Raw genomic sequence first — 18,191 nt, forward strand, 5'->3', positions numbered from 1 at the left:
GTTCTTAAAACAACAGCGCTCTCTTGTAAAGGAAGAGAGAAAACATGGAGAAACAAAAGGTCCTCGCTAGATGACAGAATTAAAGTTATTAAACTTGAAAAGACAGTAAGTGCCTGAAAAACTGCTGAACAATTTGGCACTAGAAAGACGCAGATACAGCATTTTGAAACGGAAAGAACTAGGGCTTGAAGTTTTAGGTTTTTAATTTTGTTCACGTGACCGTGTTTTGAGCCAATTCAATATCTTAATTAAACTGTTAATTCCTAAACAAAGTTGCTTCTTTTCACCTTGACGTCCTGATTGACTTGCTGATTCTGTTTCACCTTCTTCATTATTCGAACACAAGAGCAAGCAATGACATTAATCACTCCCCCCAGATGCTACTTTAACTTGCATTTCATTCTCGCACTTGCCTGGGAACTAGGTAGCTTCCAATGTGTCCGTTTCATGTTGTGTTGTTCTTTCCCGCTAATTTAACAGAATGTCAGGATGTAGCGGCTGATGACTTAAAGGCAAAATGTTAAAAGCAAAATAAACACTGACAAATTCAAGCCATACTTATAAGAATCCTTGTCTTTTAACTCACATTGTGGCACAGTCAGCTGCAAACAGATTGCCAGCACGAATCGATGAGTTCCTTATAGACATATATTACTACCTGGACAAATGTGACAAGTGGCACAAGCAGTTGAAACAGTGCCAGGACTTGTGTGGCAATTTATCAAACCATATTAATCAACCACTTAAAAAAATCTGCAGCTCAACTACCCGATTGTATCCTGGTTCTAACGCTGATTTCCCTATTCTGTAAATTATTGTAGGTGGCTCAGTCTAGACAAGTGTATTGACAGACTGCTGGAGGAGTGGCCTGCACTAGTGGAATTCTGCAAAGTAAACAAAGGTTTATACAATCCTGTCATTTTAAAACAGAGATTTCACTATGATGCTCATTAATGAATGAACTATCATTACTCAATATATTTGTTCTGCATTTCATCAGGTCCCAGCACAGTAGTTCATAAAGTCTAGTGAGATGCCAACCAAGACTAAAAAGCTGCCATGCAAGCCATCCTCCACCGTGGCAGAAACTAGGAAAAGCACGTGTAAACTGTTTTGTGCATTTTGAATTAGCTTTATTTTTAAAATGACGTGTTCATTTGTCAGGAAAAGGGGTCATTCATTCTTAATTTAAATGGAAAATACATTTTGTGGTGGTAGTTTATTTATTCACTAAAACTGGAAAATTGATTGGAAAATTGAGTTGCTTTTTTAATCTTCTTCTTATTACATTTTTAGAAATATAAAGGGTACAATGATTTTAATTTAAAAATCCATCACATACAAATACTGAAAATAACAGTTTCCTCAAATGAAGCAAAAGTAACTAAATGTGCATTCAATTATTGAAATTTAGGCTCAGTTGTGACCTCACGTGAAATGTCCAGTGATGCTGGCAGTATGAAGTTTGGGTCTGGTAAGGTGTCTTCTGTAACTAATAAAAGGTATCATTTGATCTGTTCTGTTGAAAAGCATACCCCTTATACACTACCATGTATAATACTGTAGCCTATTATAATGGAAGATGTTTACAGAGTATAGTTGTCTGCACTTTTTAAAACGATCAATGTAGGCTCCTATCTTTGTTTTTAGTGGAATTACTATTCAAGTTGTATTAACATTTTAGTCCACATATATATTTATTTACTTGCATTACACTGGCCAGCAATATTACAGTTGATTCAAACAGACACCAACATTACATTAGATGTTAAAATTAACATTACAGTGGAAAATAATAACATAATTATTATATAGCAAGGATGGGAGTATAAGATTACTATCTATAGACTTAGCCATATGCATAAAATGTATCTATGCTTGCTTTTCAGAGAGAGGCAAGGAGAAGATAGAGAAACTTGTTAGCAAGACGAGTGGTGTAAAACCTACAATAGCAGTTGGCAAGCCAGATACCAGGTTCTGTAGAGTACAGCGCAGCTTAAAAAAAAATCCTAGTGAAGACCTGTCTGTTTCTCCAAGCCTCCTTGCCATTTTTTGGGGGTTTGAATGCACTCCTACAGAGAGAAGAGCCATTAATTCCTGTTCTAAAGCGAGAACTGGATTGCTTGCATTTGGTCCTTCTCAGCAAGTTTATCAAGCCATCAGTAATCAGTAGTGTGAGGGCCACATTCATTGTAGATGTAAGGGACTGTAACAGAGAGTGAATGAATCCTAGTCTACAATCTCCCTCCCGACCTGTGAGGGCGCTGTATAACAGGAACAGTGTGCTCCAGACTGGATGGTTTGGCAGTTCATTCCAGGGTCAGTCGGAAGTCGGCCATACAGGAAGGGGGCGGAGTCACAATACCAGAAGTCATCACCTTATGTCAGTCATGGATTGGAGGACACGAGATTGCACTAGCTATCGAAGGGGGCGTGACTAAGAACTTCAGGGGATGTGACAAAGCAATCTGTTCCTTTGTTATGGTTACTGCAAGGATCTGTAAAGGAGACCGAGTGTAAAAGTACCATGACAGTTTTGTTTGTTTGTTGTTCTTACTGTTGTTATTTGTCATTATTAGATGGCTAACACTACCCGGGAGCTGTCGCTACAAGCCAGCTCAAAACCCAGACTAGACTGCACCACTGTTTCACGATCGTTGTCTTGCACCACACCTGAACAAAGAGAACTCACTGTCTGGAGAAGTGACGTGTCTGTGTTGTGTGTTATTATTATTAGTATCTTATTATTTTAGCACTGAAACCTTTGTTTTGCACGGAGCGATACACATGGCTGTGTAGAGCCCGTGCTTATTATTTAAGTGTTGTTGACACGCAACCCAGCCAAACAAAGAGCTATTTAATTGTGAACTGTCTTGTGTCTGTCATTTCCGGAGCACTGCATCACCACTGCACCTGCGCACTGCAAACGGAGCACTGCATCACCACTGCACCTGCACACTGCAAATGGAACACTGCATCACCGCTGCACCTGCACACTGCAAACGGAACACTACATCACCACTGCACCTGCGCACTGCAAACGGAACACTGCATCACCATACTGCATCTGCACACTGCAAACGGAACACTGCATCACAACACTGCACCTGCGCATTGCAAATGGAACACTGCATCACCACACTGCACCTGTGCACTGCAAACAGAACACTGCATCACCACACTGCACACTGCAAATGGAACACTGCATCACCACTGCAAACAGAACACTGCACCTGCGCACTGCAAAGCACACGTTCACAGAGACAGAAAAAAACAAAAGGACAGAGAAGATTTAGTGATTGGTGCCAAAACAAGAGAATACTTGGAGGAATGCAAGGAGGGTGGAAAGCTAACAAACTTTAATTCTGTCAGAATATTATGCAGAGGCAAGTTCCTACATTGCCAGCAAATTGCCACTGCATGATGAGGTCTTAAAACATGCAGAAGTGGCTGATATTGATCAATCAGAGGGCAAATGCCAAATTTGAATCTGTGATGTATTTTGTCAGAAGACTTGACTTGGTATCAGGTGACAGGCTGGAAAATGAGTTTGCTGCACACCAAGCACAGAACATTCCAGAAGATATACTTTGGTCAGACAGGGCAGATAATGCGTGCTACAAGATAGGGAGGAATTCATATCCAGCAACAGGACACCCAAAGTTTGCATCGTTGGTCATAGTGATGCTAACCATACTGATAATACCCTACAGTAATGCAGAGACAGCGAATATTCAGCACTGTGCGTAAAGTTCTGTCCAAATTTGTCTAGGAAAACCCTAGAAGCTCTTTGTGTACAGAAGCTAAAAACTTGTCTGTGGAAAAGAAATGCTATGAAGCCATGTACAATAAGTCTGAAGTGCCTACCTTTTGCATAATAAGCTTTAATGGTAAAAAACTATTCTAATGTTTCTTGGCTCAGATCGAACGTCTTTTTTGCTTAGTTTCAAGACAGAGAATGGGCAGGGCTTCAGTTTATAGGCCTATATTTTAGTTCAACTTTAAGTTACAGTATCCAGAGGTTTGGTTTTGTAGTATATATACAGTGCCTTGCGAAAGTATTCGGCCCCTTGAACTTTGCGACCTTTTGCCACATTTCAGGCTTCAAACATAAAGATATGAAACTGTAATTTTTTGTGAAGAATCAACAACAAGTGGGACACAATCATGAAGTGGAACGAAATTTATTGGATATTTCAAACTTTTTTAACAAATAAAAAACTGAAGAATTGGGCGTGCAAAATTATTCAGCCCCCTTAAGTTAATACTTTGTAGTGCCACCTTTGGCTGCGATTACAGCTGTAAGTCCGCTTGGGGTATGTCTCTATCAGTTTTGCACATCGAGAGACTGAAATTTTTGCCCATTCCTCCTTGCAAAACAGCTCGAGCTCAGTGAGGTTGGATGGAGAGCATTTGTGAAGAGCAGTTTTCAGTTCTTTCCACAGATTCTCGATTGGATTCAGGTCTGGACTTTGACTTGGCCATTCTAACACCTGGATATGTTTATTTGTGAACCATTCCATTGTAGATTTTGCTTTATGTTTTGGATCATTGTCTTGTTGGAAGGACAAATCTCCGTCCCAGTCTCAGGTCTTTTGCAGACTCCATCAGGTTTTCTTCCAGAATGGTCCTGTATTTGGCTCCATCCATCTTCCCATCAATTTTAACCATCTTCCCTGTCCCTGCTGAAGAAAGCAGGCCCAAACCATGATGCTGCCACCACCATGTTTGACAGTGGGGATGGTGTGTTCAGGGTGATGAGCTGTGTTGCTTTTACGCCAAACATAACGTTTTGCATTGTTGCCAAAAGTTTGATTTTGGTTTCATCTGACCAGAGCACCTTCTTTCCACATGTTTGGTGTGTCTCCCAGGTGGCTTGTGGCAAACTGTAAACGACACTTTTTATGATATCTTTAAGAAATGGCTTTCTTCTTGCCACTCTTCCATAAAGGCCAGATTTGTGCAGTATACGACTGATTGTTGTCCTATGGACAGAGTCTCCCACCTCAGCTGTAGATCTCTGCAGTTCATCCAGAGTGATCATGGGCCTCTTGGCTGCATCTCTGATCAGTCTTCTCCTTGTATGAGCTGAAAGTTTAGAGGGACAGCCAGGTCTTGGTAGATTTGCAGTGGTCTGATACTCCTTCCATTTCAATATTATCGCTTGCACAGTGCTCCTTGGGATGTTTAAAGCTTGGGAAATCTTTTTGTATCCAAATCCGGCTTTAAACTTCTCACAACAGTATCTAGGACCTGCCTGGTGTGTTCCTTGTTCTTCATGATGCTCTCTGCGCTTTAAACGGACCTCTGAGACTATCACAGTGCAGGTGCATTTATACGGAGACTTGATTACACACAGGTGGATTCTATTTATCATCATTAGTCATTTAGGTCAACATTGGATCATTCAGAGATCCTCACTGAACTTCTGGAGCGAGTTTGCTGCACTGAAAGTAAAGGGGCTGAATAATTTTGCACGCCCAATTTTTCAGTTTTTTATTTGTTAAAAAAGTTCGAAATATCCAATAAATTTCGTTCCACTTCATGATTGTGTCCCACTTGTTGTTGATTCTTCACAAAAAATTACAGTTTCATATCTTTATGTTTGAAGCCTGAAATGTGGCAAAAGGTCGCAAAGTTCAAGGGGGCCGAATACTTTCGCAAGGCACTGTATATATATATATATATATATATATATATATATATATATATATATATATATATATATATATACACACAGTATTAAGAAATGTATTTATGGGTAGTGATGTTGATTGCATACACTTACATGTATAAATAATAAATACTCCATACATAATAAAATGTTATGCTGAATCTCGTTCTATTGAGCCACAGATTAATCTTCAAAAAGAGGTAAGTCTTACTGGGGTAAGACAATAAAAGTACGATTTTAATAAGATTTTTATTTAGTTTTATAACAGTTAAATAATTAGCTCAGAATTAAATTTCTAAGCATAATTAATAATTGTTTGACATTGATTGATTTTCGACCTTAGGAGTGTGTGAAACTGATGATTCAGAAGGCTGTCCCCGAGGGGGAGGTGTTAGGGGTTGCTAGGGTTTTCTCGATGCTTCACTCAGCACGTGCTAGGTTTTCCATTTTCAAATGTTGGCATCTCTGCAACAGCAGAATAAGCAGCTGTGATTGTGGTAGAAGGAGCCATTGCAGACTATAGCTGTGCTGGAATCCAGTTTGTAACTAGCTGGCTCAGTGTGTTCGTTACTGATCTCTGCTCCCTGCACCGTGCACATCACAAAAACATGCCGTCTAGATCGCAGCTCACCAAGTCCTGGCAGGAACTTTCTAATGACACAACTCCCTGCCAGGTAGTGCAACAATAGATCTCTGCCATGCATTGGCGCCCCCAGCCGTACGCACGTTACGCACTGTGCGTACCTTTGATTTGCAAAATGTAATCTTCATAAGTGTGGACTGGTATGCAGCCGTTCAGATAAGCTGCTTACCGGCCACCGTTTATACACATTAAAAAAATCCAAACTACGCAATCAATTTCAAAAAATGCGCATAGCAATTTTGCTGCACAGCTTGTCTGCATCCCCTCCTGCACCCCCAAAACTTCCACAAACAACTACATCTCCCAGAATACAATGTTTTCAATTACTAGGAAACTGTACACAAGAAAAACCAACCCAACAAACATCTTCCAATCTCTGGCTAGCCCTGTTGTCTTTGGAGCCAATCACAGTAAGAATAAGAAATTTCAAAGCTACACAGGTTGAAACGTAAACACCCGTCCAGCTACAAACCCAACTGGAACCATCGTCGGGCAACCGCTAAAAAAAGGTGCCAATAATATTAAACAAACTGTTTTATAACTTATTAATGCATTTCCGTATTTATCTGTATGGCTTTATATTGAAGTTTTAAGTTGTTCACAGAGTTTAAGAATTTAATGTTAAAACAGAAGTTCTGTTTCTGTGCTTATCTTCATATTGGCTGTGGTCAGTACAGTGAATAAGAACAGCTGTTGTCTCTGGTTTTATTTTAATACTAGGTTTTTGTACAGTAGTTCAAAGTAACATTGCAGTTAAAATGGAAGGCTCTTTTTTAATGCCTACCCCATTACCATTAAAGATTGTACAGTATTTATCGAGATTACTCATGACTTCAAGGTAATGTTACATTTTACCCCTTGAAAATACATTTTACTCTCTTATTGTTAAAATTAGAGGGTAAGTTACCTGCAGACCCAAACTGACTTCACAACAGCACACAAACTGGCAGTTAATTAAAATGATGACCAGATTTTAAAATGTTACTGATGAAAACAGAAAACGGGAAAATGCTGCCACAAGAAAAAAAGATGTTGAGTGATATACATTTACTAAACCTTTTAGTAAAAGTGTAACTGGGAGGAAATGGAGAAAACAGGAACATTCATCAATACCAGAACAGCAACTCGATGGTATACTGGGAAGCAAAGACGGGTATTTAACGCGACACAAATATGAAAGTTCAGTTTACTATGGTAACCCGACAGACTTCACAAAAACAAAACAAAGTGTAGGGGCAAAACAAAAGCATTGCAAAAAACCAGGGAAGGCAAATGGCCATAAGTGTTACTTTTTCAAGCTATTGTAAATGGCTAAAACTAATTATAACAAATAAAGTGCTCCAAAGTGTGCAATAAAATACAAAGCCTGTAATTGTATCTCGGGCTTCTGCTGACATGGATCCTCCACTTTTCGTATTGTCTTATCTGCCGTGAGAGTTTATTCCTTATATTTTTATTATTATTATTGATGTCTGTGTTGCCACGTGTAACAAAATGCTTAGGGGATGAGTAATGATCCCCCCGTTGTGTGGACCATGTGAAAGATTTCTGTGGGCGCGACTGACCCCACCATGTGAAACAGTTCTTGGGGTTCAGAGCATGCTTGTGTATAATCTCTTAGAGTGCAGAGCCTTCTTAAGGCAGACAGCCTTGTAAATGCCATCCTGGTTTGGTGAGAGCTGTGCTGTCTGTGAGTGTGAACACTGTGCTGAGTGAAGAGGAGGAGGCCTGACCTTGCTGCTGATGGAAGCTCCGTTCTCGTTCATGTTCATGATGGCATCTGAGATCTTCAGAGGAGCCATATCAACGAACGTCTCCATACTGTGCATCCCATTGAACCGCTCTGCCACCTGCAGCATCGAGTCTGTGGAGAGGAGAGGAGGGGCGGGGAGGGGGGGAAGAGAGGAGAGGAAGAGGAGAGGACAGGAGAGGGAGGGGAGAGGGAGACAGGAAAGGGAGGGAGGGTGAGAGATGATGGAGGGCGAGAGGAGAGGGAGGGTGAGAGTAGTAGAGGAGAGGGCAGGAGAGGGAGGGAAGATGGAGAAAGGAGAGGGAGGGAGGGTGAGAGGAGATGGAGGGTGACAGGAGAGGAGAGGGAGGGTGAGAGGAGTAGAGGAGAGGAGAGGGAGCGTGAGAAGAGAGGAGAGGGGGAGAGGAGAGGGAGTGTGAGAGGAGTAGAGAGGGAGCGTGAGAGGAGAGGGGGAGAGGAGAGGAGAGGGAGGGGGAGAGGAGAGGAGAGGGGGAGAGGAGGAGGAAGAGGCAAGGAGAGAAGAGGGAGGTGCAGAGGAGAGGGCGGGGGAGAGGAGAGGAAGAGGAGAGGAGAGTAGGAGATGAGAGAGAGAGGAAGTGGAGAGAACAGGAGAGGGAAAGGATGAGAGGAGGAGAGGGAGGAGGAGATGGGGAGAGGAGAGGAGGAGTGGATGGGAGGAGAGGGAGGGGAGAGGACAGGATGAGAGGAGAGAAGAGAATAGGTAGGGAGAGGAGAGGACAGAAGAGAGGACAGGAGATGAGAAGACAGGAGAGGACAGGAGAGAGGAGATGATAGGGGGAGGGAGTGAGGTTGAGGGGAGAGGAGATGTAGGGGAGAGGATGAGAGGACGGGACAAGGAGATGAGAGGAGAGGAGAGAAGAAGAGAGGACAGGTTTGAGATATTCAATTGAAAAATCAGTCATTGTAGCCACCAAGATTCTATACAGTTTCATTTCTGCAACTATACCCCTGATTGTAGTCCCATTAATGGTGAGACAACTTCCAGTTAACATTTCCCTTTTGGCCTGTGCTGACTGGTGGACTCACCTACGAAGCTGCGCCACTCTGTGTGCAGGTCAGCTTGGTTGGCCAGGCAGCCCTTCATGACGTTGCGACAGTAGTTGGTGCAGGGTTTGATACTGGGCAGGCCGCGGCAGTGTGGACAGTACGTCAGCTTCATGATGGCTCGAGTGCACTCTGGACTCAGGGGCACCTGCAAGGCATCAAATGCCTCCTTTATACAGAGCCGTCAGTAATAACTGACTATCCACACTAAAACACCACTGCAGCAGCAAAGGTCATTCAAATGATCTAGACAGCATTCAGAACTGTGCAGACACATGGCAAATGACATTTAATAGAGAAAAGTGTAAGGTACTGCATGCAGGCAATAAAAATGGCCATTATAAATACCATATGGGAGATACTGAAATTGAAGGAATCTATGAAAAATACCTAGGAGTTTATGTTGACTCAGAAATGTCTTCATTTAGACAATGTGGGGAAGCTATAAAAAAGGCCAACAAAATGCTCGGATATATAGTGAAAAGTGTTGAATTTAAATCAAGGGAAGTAATGTTAAAACTTTACAAAGCATTAGTAAGACCTCATCTAGAATATTGTGTTCCGTTCTGGTCACCTCGTTACAAAAAGCTGCTCTAGAAAGAGTGCAAAGAAGAGCGACCAGAATTATCCCGGGCTTAAAAGGCATGTCACATGCAGACAAGCTAAAATAATTGAATCTATTAAGTCTAGAACAAAGAAGACTAAGCGGTGATCTGATTCAAGCATTCAAAATTCGAAAATGTAATGACAATGTCGACCCAGGGGACTTTTTCGACCTGAAAAAAGAAACAAGGACCAGGGGTCACAAATGGAGATTATATAAAGGGGTATTCAGAACAGAAAATAGGAAGCACTTTTTACACAGAGAATTGTGAGGGTCTGGAACCAACTCCCCAGTAATGTTGTTGAAGATGGGATCCTTCAAGAAGCTGCTTGATGAGATTCTGGGATCAATAAGCTACTTACAACCAAAAGAGCAAGATGGGCCGAATGGTCCCCTCTCGTTTGTAAACTTTCTTATGTTCCAAAACATGCATGATCAAGAAGCGTTAAAATCTAACTGCTTGAAGTCCATTTGAAACGGTGACAGCACAATCAGCCATGTATCTCAGCCACTCAACAGTATTCTCTCTTTTAAACAATGTGTTACTCTCACCCTCGTGTCATTCGTGTTGGAACGGGTTTAAACAATGTGTTACTCTCTCACCCTCATGTCATTTCATGTTATCTCATTCTGTTTTTCATCTCATCATTGAAACTCATTTTAACAAGTTTGCGCTCCGCAAGGTTTATAGCCAAGACCGTTTCAACTTCAGTTAATTTTCAAATAAGTGCTTTTTGCTTCATCAATGTGTAACTCAAGGTGAGAGAGTGAGACTAAATTGATTAATGGGCTCCCTTTCAGCACCGTGCTGGTTGAGTTCATTGCTGCTGTTAACAAGATGCACTAATTACTTAGAGAAAATAGTAATGTTATATTTAATGTATGTGGATGAGGGGATTTTTTTTAAACCTTTCAATTTTATCTCTAAGAAGTAACATTAACCAAGGCCTTAAAAGGCCATGTTCTTCCCTGTTTAGCATATTGTTTTTCTTATGATGCAACCAGACATTAAAATAGCTTATACAGTGTCACCAAACATTACACTAAACTTATTCTGAGACAGCTAAATCCCACCCTGGTGACCCTGCCCCCTGCAACACTGAGTGAATGTAAAAAAACAGCACTGTTCTGAGTGGCATGTCATTCCTCCACAGAGGCAGTGTTGCAGGGGGGAAGGTTAATGGTTACACTCTGGCATACCAGGTGTGCATTGAGGTTTAGAGGGCTCTATGACAGGAGTGCTTTGAACTTCTCAACTGTTATTCAGTTGTGACGCAAGTGTCATTTAATACAGAAAGAGAGCTACAGATACCTAACAAGAATATACCATATACAATTATGGGAGCAGTGATCATTTTGCTAATGCTAATAAGAGGTAAGTAAATGGATTTTAAATAAGCCTCAGTTAGCACTCCTTTAACAAGCTCCTCACATTATGACTGGCTCTGCGGGAGGTCGGTTACACAGAGAATGGAAACTGCCATTTGGTTTAGCTGGCTGATAGAGCGCTCCGCGGCACACTGCCTCTCTCCCGTACTTAATGAGTCTCCTTCAGAGGAACAGCATGCAATATGAAGCACATTACTGTTTGGGGCTTTGTGCTAAGGAAATTCCTTGCCACGTTTCATCACAAAGTCATTTATAAGGGATGTTAATTGAACAGCTATACTGAACTCTCTAACATTTGGAATTACCAGCCATTATAAGTCAATGGCTGGAGAGCTTGCAAGACAATCGGCACTGGATGTAATCCCTAAAAAGAAATAAAACAAACAGAGCAGGAATAAAATGCACAGGTTGGCATTATATTGTATATTCCTGTTTTAAAGTCTGAGTACCTGGGCCACCTTCCGGACCACATCACTAGCCATGTCGAGCCCCTGGACGAAGGAGCGTGCCGCGATGAAGGGCCGCGTGACTTTGAGCTTGAGTTCGCGGGGCGCCTCTCCGAAGGGCTTTAGGGTCTCGGCGTGCTTCACGACACAGTCCAGGAACTCGTCGCTCATCTGGTACTGCGGGTTGAGCCTGCGGAACAGCCGCTCCAGCAGCCGCGTCCAGAACTCATGCAGCGCCTCCTCCAGGTTGAGGTTGGCGCCGCGGTAGTAGTGCCGCAGCTCTGTGTACAGGTCACTGAAGATCTTGGCGTTGCTTGTGTACAGCTCTCCGTAAGTTTTGGAGAACATGTCCTGCAGGGAGCGCTCTGACTTGTTCAGCAGGTCCAGGAAGTAGCCTGCAAGACAAAAACTGCTGTCAGCATGTGCTTTAGAACAGGGTTTTTACTGTTGAGAAACCATTTCACTCTCACAGTCGTTACCACTTCAAACACTTCATGAATAAGAAGCTTGAAATGAAATTTCTTTTCTTTTTTTATTTTTTTTTTTTACTGCACCCTTCTCTTTTTTTCAATCTGAACTATTAAACACTCAACAGGGCTATATTTAGAAATACTATAGTTACTAAAACTTCAATGACAATCATTTCAACTAGAAGTATAAAATCAATTCAATTGAAGACATTCGAAAAGACTTCTAGTTGAGATGTTTCTTTGTTGTTTGTTCTTATTGCAGTTACTCAGATAGTGTGTGCAATTGCAGGTTGCATATACTCTGTGTTGAGCTGCTTGGACCTGCATTCTGTATTAGTCAAGCTGTAGTTGCCAGACTCTCTTTCACCACAGAGCACATTGAAACGGAGCACACTGAAAAAGCACATTGAAACAGAGCACATTGACACATGAATTAAACACAATATGAACTACTCTGAATAAGGACAGTAAAAAAGGAAGAACATGTCATTTGAAACCACACACTCTCATTGTTTCACAACAAAAATGATAAGTATTCCATCTTAATGTAAACCTGTGACTTGGATTATGGGGCTATTTCCATGGGTATGATACACTGTAAGAAGCACCCATATTACTGCAAGCTGTGCCTTTGCTCAGGAACACAACGCACACTGTGGCGTCTTCAGTCCTTCTCAGTATCCCTGAGTCACAGTGAGGAGGAGGCTGGCTATTGCCATGCTTGTGTGCTCATGGCGTTCCACAGCATTGAATGGGTTTGGTTCGGCTGGTGATGAGCAAACACATCTTGTATTACTCAATGTTACAGAAGACCAACAACAGCTTGAACCATGACGTGCAAATTAAACTGCAAAATACTGAGAAGAGTGTGAGATCGTTACCAAATGCTGAACTATCAATAGCAAACCAAGCTCACCATGACCTACAGTATGTGGGTGGTACCTGTAAATAACCTTGATTAATGATTGCGCTGACTCCAGTACTGTGTATGGGCTCCCTTCTCAAAGTTATCGGCTGCATGACCTCAGTTTGGTCTGAAATGAAAATGCCCCATGTATTATTGTACACTATAAGAAGCTATTGAGACCGCTGGAAGATGTCTGACTCGTTTATTTCTGCTTTGGTAACCTCATTGGCTTTGTTTTCACTATCTTAAACAATGGTGCTCATGATAATTTGGAGTGGATAGCTTTGACAATATGGCTGTAAAATCATGGAGTTCACAGATAAAAACATTTACTACTTCTACTAATAATTATTATTATTATTATTATTATTATTAGAGTGACTAGCAGCCAGGCATGTTTTCTTTAATGAATGTGCCTCTTTTAATAGAATGAGTTCAATATTAACACATGCCAAGCAGGGACATGAGCGCGCTTTTCTCTTTATGAGCTGCTAACACTGGTATGTTTGAAGGACAGGGCTATGCTACGTGGAGGAATCAAGCACTCAGTTATAAACAGGGTGGGTAATTAAATAGCACCAAAAGGGAGGCAGTACTGATTTAATACATCACTATATATAATAAACATATAGGCTATACAACTAAACATCCATAATTAAAACATTTCTGTGACATCACCCTTTGATCTTTTAATTGATTAATTCTACTAATCTACTAACTAAAAGTGGCAGTGTCTTTGAATAAAAGGGGAGTGCGGGGCAGATATATTGTTGATTAACAAATTAACAGTGAGTCGGAACAATTCAACAGAAAAGCGAATACCATTTAATTATGCAACAATCATTTCAACAATTAGTTAATTAGTATTACACATTTCAAATGTAAGGGCTTGCGGTTTCAATTTAGTATTTCATAGTGTTTGCTAAAAGTAGGGTAATACAATTATAAATTAATAATGTAAAAAAAAAAATCATAATTACAAGTCGTAACAAAGCTTCTTTATTTACAGTATGACTTTGAACACAGTTCCGATTTCCTAACACTGTCCTTGTGGATAAAGCACACGTTTTGTTCATGTTTTGCAGCGCTAACTAAACTTAATAGCATCCCCATCTTTAATCAGATGCTAATCCGGTTTACTGACTTTAAATAAACACAAATCACAGATTTAATATACTTTGTGTTAACGTACACCGCATGCAGGTCTCTATGCAGTTCCTTACCTTCCCACAGACAGCTATTGTCTTTGAAACCTGTCCTTTTAGACCTGCCTGGCTTGTTAAATTACAAAAAGATGTATTAACTAATTACCAGTCAATCTGTGTTCTTGGATAGCTATGGCATTCAGGGAGATGTAGTTTTTCATTCCTTGTTTAAACAGTAAGAACTACATTTCTTTTTTTCAGTAACAAATGCAATTTCATCATCACTTTGTAAACCTTCATCAATTAAATGGCTGTTAGATTTAAACTCAGCTTTTGTATTTCGTTCCTGGCTTTAACCACTGTTCAAACATCCTTCCAGACCACTTACATGCTTCTCAAAAACCAATCGCTTGCAATGATATTTAGGCTTGCATCTGTTTAGCTTTGACAAAGATCAATAACTTTCCTCTATGTGTCTGATTCACATTCCTTTGTTTTTTGCATTTTATTTTTCTAATGTCACTTTCATGTTCTACATCTAAAGCACTTCTGTCTGTGTGGGCTTTCAAACTCATGACAACATTGCTGTAATGTGAGAGACAAACATTTGAACTGTTTGAACTAAGCTTAACAGAGGAGCGAAAACTAAATCCAGTTACCAAACAATCAATTGAATGTCGTTATGGAACACGTATCAATTAGGAAGTCGTGTTTTAAGTGGCATAAGCAAGTCTGAACTGGCCTAATGGCCCTCGAAACTCGAATTCTTTGTGCCGATTCGACGCGAGTCGTTGTTTATCCCGTACCTATTAAACACACCGGACTGATGAATTTAGAAATACTCAAACAAACGTAATCAATTCAATTGTAAACTTTTTTTTCATGAAGAAATTCAAAAAGACTTAGTTGAAATGTTTAATCAAAGAAATGCATTTTCTTGTAGTATTTCCATATACACAACTATAACATTTCAAGTTGCCTTTTATCGTGTGTAAAATGCTGCTGCTAGAGTTTAAACAAGAACAAGACATACAACACATGACCCCTGTGTTAGCTGCCTTGCACGGGCTTCCTGTGCAGTGTAGGATTGGTTTTAAGGTCCCGTTAACTTATAAAGCTTGGAATGGCCTTGCTCCCCTATATCTAAAAGATTTGCTGACCCTGTGTATCCCCAGACACTCTCTAAGATTACAGGACGAAGGTCTACTCAGTATTCCATGGATACAGAGAAAGAATGCAGGTGGCTGAGCCCCAAAGTTGGGGAATGATCTGTCACGATTTGTAACAGAGGCACCATTTCTTGCTGCTTTAAAATTAAGATTAAAAACACATTTTTATAACTTAGCAGATGTATTTTAATGGGAAGTCATTCTATTATTTTTTTTATATATATAAATGATGTATCTCTTGTCACTGCTTTTTAAAGTAAGATTAAAAATACTTTTTTATTATATAATGTATTTTGTAATTTAAAATGGGTATGTTATCATCTTATATTTTGCTTTCTCAAAATTGTTTTGTATATTGTACATTTTTTGTCATTTGTATGTTTAAAGCATTTTGAGGTGATTTATCACAAATATAAGAAATAAAGACTGATTGATATTGTAAGCACTTCTAACACCCTCAATGTTTTCCTATGTAGAATGAAGTTAATGCTGTTTATGAAAAAACAATAATATTCATCAAAATGAGATTTGAAATCAGAGTTTTTTTCTAGTTATTATTATTAATATTATAGTAGCAACAATAACAGTAGTAGGCTTGATGTCCAGTAATAGAAGTCAAAAAAGAATAGCAGTTATGTGAAAACCAGATTGTTTTATTTTTTAAATAAATACAAATGGTAACTGGTTATTATGCCTTGCTCAGAGACCTCTTTCAATTAACTTCTAAACATCCATCTCCAGCCACGGCTGTAAAAATGAGAGCCATCAGTAACAAGAATGAGCAGATCAGCCTACGCCTCCACCGTTCCTACCTGAAGAAACTGAAGCAGATCAGCCTACCCCTCCACCGTTCCTACCTGAAGAAACTGAAGCAGATCAGCCTACCCCTCCACCGTTCCTACCTGAAGAAACTGAACCAGATCAGCCTACGCCTCCACCGTTCCTACCTGAAGAAACTGAACCAGATCAGCCTACGCCTCCACCGTTCCTACCTGAAGAAACTGAACCAGATCAGCCTACCCCTCCACCGTTCCTACCTGAAGAAACTGAAGCAGATCAGCCTACCCCTCCACCGTTCCTACCTGAAGAAACTGAAGCAGATCAGCCTACCCCTCCACCGTTCCTACCTGAAGAAACTGAACCAGATCAGCCTACCCCTCCACCGTTCCTACCTGAAGAAACTGAAGCAGATCAGCCTACCCCTCCACCGTTCCTACCTGAAGAAACTGAAGCAGATCAGCCTACCCCTCCACCGTTCCTACCTGAAGAAACTGAAGCAGATCAGCCTACGCCTCCACCGTTCCTACCTGAAGAAACTGAACCAGATCAGCCTACCCCTCCACCGTCCCTACCTGAAGAAACTGAAGCAGATCAGCCTACCCCTCCACCGTTCCTACCTGAAGAAACTGAAGCAGATCAGCCTACCCCTCCACCGTTCCTACCTGAAGAAACTGAAGCAGATCAGCCTACGCCTCCACTGTTCCTACCTGAAGAAACTGAAGCAGATCAGCCTACGCCTCCACCGTTCCTACCTGAAGAAACTGAAGCAGAACAGCCTACCCCTCCACCGTCCCTACCTGAAGAAACTGAACCAGATCAGCCTACCCCTCCACCGTTCCTACCTGAAGAAACTGAAGCAGATCAGCCTACCCCTCCACCGTTCCTACCTGAAGAAACTGAAGCAGATCAGCCTACCCCTCCACCGTCCCTACCTGAAGAAACTGAAGCAGATCAGCCTACCCCTCCACCGTTCCTACCTGAAGAAACTGAACCAGATCAGCCTACGCCTCCACCGTTCCTACCTGAAGAAACTGAAGCAGAACAGCCTACCCCTCCACCGTTCCTACCTGAAGAAACTGAAGTTACAGACAACCCTCTCATGCTGCAGTACTCTGGACATGTGGTTCTCTAGATCTATTAGGCATGTCAGCTCGCAGGACAGACAGACAACCTTCATAGACAACCAAGATCATGGCAGACTGTAAAAGTTGTGCTAAAGAATATCCTTGCAAGTCTGAATTGGGTGAACAGCAAAACTTTAAAGTGTGACGCATGCATTGCACAGTGATCTCGGTACTCTGCTAGAACTGCTCTGCTTAGAGGGAAGCTGCTCTTCACAAATTCTTCCTGTGCTGTGGAAAGTGGAGCACAACAGAAGGGTTGCATTGTGGTTAAATGACTCACAACTTGGAGCTAAATATCTGCTGCTGGATACCAACTGTACAGCAGAACTCACAGCAGGGGGTGGGAGTATGTTACATGCCAGCGAAGTGGGAGCGTCATTGAGAATCAATTCTCTAGGGTTTAATACGGTTGACAGTTTGTGGGTGTCTCATCTCTTTCACTCAGGTGTAGCCCGTTTCTGTTGCCCCAGCACTGCCACCGCACTCCTTCCTATGTGGCAAATGGAGACACAGGGTTGCAATGGGAAACACAGTCTGATTCAGAGAGGTGAGCTGCAGACCCTGAGCTCTAACTGGGGCTGACAGAGTCCCAAATCCAACCGCTTTGAGCTCACTCTAGCCGCTGCAGATGGAAAGAAACAGGACTGATTTCAAAGTGCTTTTTTAGAAAGAAAAAATATATTTGATAAAAAAATGCAGAACTTTCATCCACCATCAGGAAGCTCCAACAGTGAGACAGACAGACAGACAGTCATTCCAGCCTTTCATCTCTGGAGGCCTGGGTTCCAATCTGCGGGGCAAGGGGGCACAGACAGAAAGTAGGCTAATCAACAAGGCTCTTATTCGCAGGAGGACCACAGTGGAACCAGAGCCAATTTATGAAGCGCAGATTATTGCATGCAATATCCCATTGACCACTAGATGTCACTACACAACTTGGGCAGGAAGATGAGAAGACCAGTGAGAAAGAGGACAGTTTGAAGCCCCGCGGTTTCATTATTTCCAAACAGAAACAGCCTGTCGAT

General features: G+C 41.4%; 1 protein-coding gene across 1 annotated transcript in view; it reads right to left on the reverse strand.

The window, feature by feature from the left end:
- gpc1a (glypican 1a) overlaps positions 1-18,191 on the reverse strand; it is a 91,683-nt gene that overhangs the window by 8,505 nt on the left and 64,987 nt on the right. Inside the window, exons 3-5 of the mRNA XM_034038227.3 lie at positions 11,575-11,966; positions 9,115-9,280; positions 8,051-8,181 (exon numbers count right to left, since the gene is read on the reverse strand). Of these exons, the coding sequence (XP_033894118.1) occupies positions 8,051-8,181; positions 9,115-9,280; positions 11,575-11,966 (689 nt within the window). The remainder of the gene's footprint in view (positions 1-8,050; positions 8,182-9,114; positions 9,281-11,574; positions 11,967-18,191) is intronic.

This window comes from Acipenser ruthenus, chromosome 17 (genome assembly GCF_902713425.1).
Source record: "Acipenser ruthenus chromosome 17, fAciRut3.2 maternal haplotype, whole genome shotgun sequence".
Lineage (NCBI taxonomy): Eukaryota > Metazoa > Chordata > Actinopteri > Acipenseriformes > Acipenseridae > Acipenser > Acipenser ruthenus.